Source organism: Caenorhabditis briggsae, assembly GCF_000004555.2.
Source record: "Caenorhabditis briggsae complete genome, chrV, whole genome shotgun sequence".
NCBI classification, from domain to species: domain Eukaryota; kingdom Metazoa; phylum Nematoda; class Chromadorea; order Rhabditida; family Rhabditidae; genus Caenorhabditis; species Caenorhabditis briggsae.
Window position 1 is genome coordinate 15,108,490 of NC_013488.2, and position 6,021 is coordinate 15,114,510.

Sequence of the window (6,021 nt, forward strand, 5' to 3'; positions counted from 1 at the left end):
ACCATTTTCAATTATCTAGGTCATCTGAATCCTGCCAACGTCTTCTGGTTCTTCTTCTGAAATGCCTGACGAAGAAGAAACTTCTCGACTCGCATGGACCAAACGATTGTCTCGTCGATTGAACAAACGGAGTTCCTCTCTGATCGCTTCACTTTTGGGCAGTCGAAATGGAGCCACTTCCAGCAAGACGATCAATGAGCCAACGACTACAGAAGATGAGTTGGATGATGAGAGTATGGAAGATATGAAACGAAGAGAATCAGTGGCTGCAAGAAGAGCATCTGCTGCTCCAAATGTTGAGAATCGAGTTGGATCCAGAAGTGGAGGAAAGGAGAAGAGCACATCGAGGAGAAGAAGTGTGGATAGGATTTGGGCTTATAAGGTCAAGGTGAGTTTTTTTTCATATATTTGGAACTTGAAACTTGTCTAAAATGATCAACTTTTTGACATACCGGATTTGCTCTAATAGAAGCCCACCCTATATGTGCGCTTTGAGCTCAATTATCTCGGTTCCTATGAGAGATATGAAAAAGTTGTCAACTGATAAAATGTTGGCGATATAATGATAAACATTTTAGCAGATAGCTATTTTTTAATATCTTTTGAAAGAACCGAGATAATTAAACTTGAAGTAACGGTTTGGGTTTTTCAGCTTTTTAATTTTACCGACCACTGTGTTCCCTTGATTGACCCTAATCATACTTCCGCAGTTTGAGCTCAACTATCTCAATTCTCATGAGAGATACCAAAAATTTGTCAATTATAAAATATGGGTGATATTATGATAAATAATGTATCAGTTAAAAAATTGATTTCTTGGGTGGACATCTGTTAGAGCATTTACGGTAACCAAAAGTAAATCTTCATTTTTCAAAACTTTTGTAACATAAATCCTAGAACTTCCTTTTTTGTTTTGGTCCATCTCATCCAACATCCAGAACATAAGGATTTTCAGTTCTAAAGACCATAAAATTTCATCATCCGGATGTTCAGAAAAAAAAGATTTATCCATTGTTTTCACAAGTTTTTTACCCTTTCCTACCGGTTTCTCTTTTTTCCCTCATTTTGTTTGATTATAAAAAGCTCTAATTTATGAGTTTAAAGATTTTTTATCTCCTGAGGGAGCCGAGATATGGTAAAGGCTGTGATAGAAGTGTCCCTTTTCAATTGAAAGTTTTCTGATATTCATTTCAGGAACTGAGATAATTAGGGTCAATTATGATAGGTTTTCAAACGAATTTCTGAAAAATTCGTTTTTTTTCCTCCCTTTTTTCTGCATCACCATTATTTTCAGTCGACTTGGGGAACCCTATAATTTTTCCTTCCCTAGAATCTCCGTCTTCTAGAATACGAGCCCTGCTTATTCCTGACAAATGGGTAACTCGTTGTCTCCTCTGAGTATTTGCATTTCGAATGACGCAGGTATTGGATTTCCTTCAGAATTCCCCCCTCATCTGACGTTCTTCGGTCATCGGTTCCTTGTTCATTTCCACGTCTTCTTCTTTCTCATCATAGGAAGTAGACTAGTGACACAGGAGGCACTGCAGAAGTTTTTTTCTCACGTAACATGAAAAACATTAGGGAAATATGTATCCAAAAATAAATTAACAAATTCGTGTGTATCCCAAAGATTAAATTGATGTTTTGATCTTGACCTGTTGTTGTCAGGATAAACACGTTGAGAAGTCCGATTTTTGGTGGCCTAGGATGATTTTCTAGGCCATTGTTTATGACTTTTGAAAATACCTCAATTCAGAGTTATCGTTCTTGAAATGGAGAAGCTCTGAACATACAGAAAAAGTATTTTTCAGTGTCATTTTAATTGTTTTCAGGAGTTTGAAACTCGGCTGTCAAGTCTCCGAACACTTTGAAAATTTTGTGGGGGTGTAAAACAGACCTAGATTCAAAACTGCATTCACAAAGTTTTTGAAAACCCCTAGTTTTCAGGTATTTTCCAATTTTTGAAAGGCACATGTTCGTTCACGTCTTCAGTACAAAAAACCGGTCAAAAATGGGTGTCCTTCAGAAATCTGAAAAACTAGGAATTTTCAAAAAAAAAATCTGTAAATGCAAAGCTTTCAATCTAGGTCTGTTTTACATTCTCCAAAATTTTCAAAGTGATCGGAAACTTGACGGCGAAGCTCCAGACTCCGGGAGATGGCCAAAATGGCCAAAAATCAACTGAAAAATACGTTTTTGTATTTCTCATTGACCAGTACTGTGTGTGCTTACCGTAACCTGCGAAAAAGGTCCTTTTAGAACACAATCCTTATATAAGGATCTAGAGCTTCTCATTATTCAAAAATCGATATCTCCAAGTCATGGAGCAAGAGCTTTCAGATCTCTTTAAACTATGTATTGGACAAAGATCTGGCAAGGAATGTTGTCCACAGTTTGCCCTACTGTTGTCCGTTTTCCAAAATTTCCCGAATCAAGATTTTTAAGTTCTTTATACTTTGCAACAAATGATACGAGCCATGTGACCACAAAAAAAATGGTCTGGCTGTCCACTTTTCATATGAATAAGAAATAATTATTCCAAAAGGGAAAATAGTGTTTTCTGGTCTCTTTTTTAGTCTCTTAAAGTTTTTGTTTTCCATTCACTCAGCCACGGGAGAGCAGAAACAAGAGGTACGCGGCTGGAACAAAGTGGTCGACTAGACACCAATTTTATTCCGGAATTCTTTATTGGATTCGAAATTTTTATTTTGGAATGTTCTAGAAATTTCGAAAATGGGCGTTTTTTCGAGGCTTCCGGAGCAAAGTTTTCCCAAAAAATGTGTCATTTTGAAACATGAGTCGCGACCCAAAATTTGCAACAAATAGAAGGGCGTAAAAGAAGGGAATATCCTTTGGGTCCATACATACATCAAATTGCGTATATTTGCGTCAGAAGCAGCGCAAGGAGATGAAGAAGTTCTCTCCTTTTTCTTCTTCTTTTTTCCGGAAAGAAGGCTTCTTCTTCTTCTTCTTCTCCGTCTCTGACCTCTTCTTGAACACACTTCTTTTCTCTGGCCGTCTCTCTAAACTGTACACTATTTTTACCTGCTCCTTCTTCTTCCTTCTTTTGCCATCGACTTCCTTGGGAGGCAGAGCCCAGTGAAAGAGCCAAATGACGCAAACGACCAACGACAACGACTTCAAATTTATTAGGCTCGTTTTTTTTTTGAAATTTCATTTTTTAAGATCTCAAGGATCAGGAAGAGGGATAGCGTTCCCTAGTGTTTTCTCTCTTTTTCGGGTCAAATTTTCGGCGGGAATTTGTGAGAAAATTGAGGGTCAGCTGTTTTGAGAAATTTCATAATATTGACAAAATAATTTTCTAGTTACCATGGAGATTTTCTTTCCGTTCTGATTCTGACAGTGTACGATGTCATCTGTTTTGAATCTCACAATTTGTATTTCATGACCAAATTCTCAGAAAGTTTAGAAAATTTGTAATTTTGAGATTTTCAGGAATTTTCTGAAATTTTTATATGTCAAAGATCTCCAAAAAAGGCGAAATTTGAAAATTTTAACAATTTGAAAAGCAGAAAAAAAATTTTAACTCAAAATTTCACATTTAAATTGTCTTTCTCTAATAGAAGTTTTTATCTCGGTTCTTGTGAAAGATTTCAAAAAATTGTCAGAAGATAAATCATTTATCATAATATCAGCAATATTCTATCAGTTGACAAATTGTTGATTTCTTTGACAGGAATCGAGATGATTGAGCTCTAAGTTAACAGCTCGAGTGGGCTTTTCTATTGGAGGAAATATGTCATTTTCCAAATGTTTTTTTCAAACAATTTAGACTTTTGAAATTTCAAATTTTCAAATTTTTCGATCACCGATTTTTTTTCAGAAAGTTCTCAAATACCAAAATTTTTGTATGGAAATTCTTAACCTTATTCTAAACTTTTGAATTTTTAAATGTACTCAAAAATCCCAATTTTTGTATTCTTCCCGAAATCTACCGTGAAACCTGTAATAAAAGGGCACCCTGCCTTTTAACTTTGAGCCGATTTATCTCGGATCCTGACAAAGATATCAAAAAATGTGTCAACAGATAAAATTTTAATAATTTTATGATGAATATTTCATCAGGTGACAACGTTTTTATATCTTTAACAGGAATTGAGATAATTGATCTCAAGCTTGACAGTGTGGGAGCCATTCTACTAGAGGTTTTACGGTACATCAAACTTTACTGCAAAATTTTCCAGAATTTTCTTGGCCTTTTCATCTTGATCCTTATAACATGCGAACCGAAAAATCGTGTTCTCTGCCCTGCTTCGGATGTCGTCGTCGTCGTCGCTTTTTTCTTCATCTCGTTTTTCCGCCACAATTTTCAGCTTCACTGATTTTTCCCATTCATTCCCATCCCTTCTTTTTCTTCCTCTTCTTCTTGTTCTTCTTCTTGATGATGACTAAACATTTTTTTGAGACAAGAAAAACGAGAAGCGGCGGCTGAAACAAAAAATAACTACATAAGCTCCTTTTTCCGCCCCAAACAAGTCATCTATGAAAAAAAATACTTCATGTGAAAAAGGAAATGTCGTCACTATTCTGAAGTATTCTTTTAGAAGTACTTTAGAATGAGAACGTTTTCTTTCTTCTTCCATTTTTTCCTCCAAAATAGTCATAAAATGAGCGTCGTTATACTTTTTTTGATCACGTCTTCTGCTTCTGACGACGTCTTCAGAAGTCCTTTGTAACCTCGTTTTGTGCTTTTTTTTGAAGAAAAAAAAAGTTGAAATTGAATTGAACAAGACAGAGAAAGTTAGTTGAGTCAGAAAGCAGAATTTGGTTTTTGAACACTTTTCCTGGCGCACAAAACTTTCGAAAAAATTTCAGATGCAGAGGGTTTCAGACCCGGATGATCTTGAGATTTATCTCGTCATCACTGAAAAACACGAGTTTTTTTTTCTTTTTTTTTTGCATAATTCAAGAACCAAAATGATTAGTTATTCTTTTTTCTTCTGTCCTGAACCGTTTTTTTTGTTAAAGAGTTTAGAAAAACACATTTTGAAAATGAGCTATTTTGCAATGTCTTTCAAAACATTCGATTTAAAGAAATTCAGAAATTCAGAAATTCAGAAATTCAGAAATTCAGAAATTCAGAAATTCAGAAATTCAGAAATTCAGAAATTCAGAAATTCAGAAATTCAGAAATTCAGAAATTCAGAAATTCAGAAATTCAGAAATTCAGAAATTCAGAAATTCAGAAATTCAGAAATTCAGAAATTCAGAAATTCAGAAATTCAGAAATTCAGAAATTCAGAAATTCAGAAATTCAGAAATTCAGAAATTCAGAAATTCAGAAATTCAGAAATTCAGAAATTCAGAAATTCAGAAATTCAGAAATTCGGAAATTCAGAAATTAAAAAATTCAGAAATTCAGAAATTTAGAAATTCAGAAATTCAGAAATTCAGAAATTCAGAAATTCAGAAATTCAGAAATTCAGAAATTCAGAAATTCAGAAATTCAGAATTTCAGAAATTCAGAAATTCAGAAATTCAGAAATTCAGAAATTCAGAAATTCAGAAATTCAGAAATTCAGAAATTCAGAAATTCAGAAATTCAGAAATTCAGAAATTCAGAAATTCAGAAAATCGGAAATTCAGAAATTTAAAAATTCAGAAATTCAGAAATTTAGAAATTCAGAAATTCAGAAATTCAGAAATTCAGAAATTCGGAAATTCAGAAATTAAAAAATTCAGAAATTCAGAAATTTAGAAATTCAGAAATTCAGAAATTTAGAAATTCAGAAATTCAGAAGATTCAGAAATTCAGAAATTCAGAAATTCAGAAATTCAGAAATTCAAAAATTCAGAAAGGCAGAAATTTAGAAATTCAGAAATTCAGAGATTTAGAAATTCAGAAATTCAGAAATTCAGAAATTCGGAAATTCAGAAATTAAAAAATTCAGAAATTCAGAAATTTAGAAATTCAGAAATTCAGAAATTCAGGAATTCGGAAAGTCAGAAATTAAAAAATTCAGAAATTCAGAAATTTAGAAATTCAGAAATTCAGAAATT

The 6,021-nt window shown here is 33.6% G+C and overlaps 1 protein-coding gene across 1 annotated transcript; it reads left to right on the forward strand.

The window, feature by feature from the left end:
- Nucleotides 1-61: 61 nt before the first annotated feature.
- On the forward strand, nucleotides 62-4,343 carry CBG04755 (the record flags this gene model as incomplete). Its single annotated transcript, XM_002637896.1, has 2 exons — nucleotides 62-388; nucleotides 4,206-4,343. The coding sequence occupies 2 exons, from the start codon at nucleotides 62-64 to the stop codon at nucleotides 4,341-4,343; spliced, it is 465 nt and encodes a 154-aa protein (XP_002637942.1).
- Nucleotides 4,344-6,021: the final 1,678 nt, after the last annotated feature.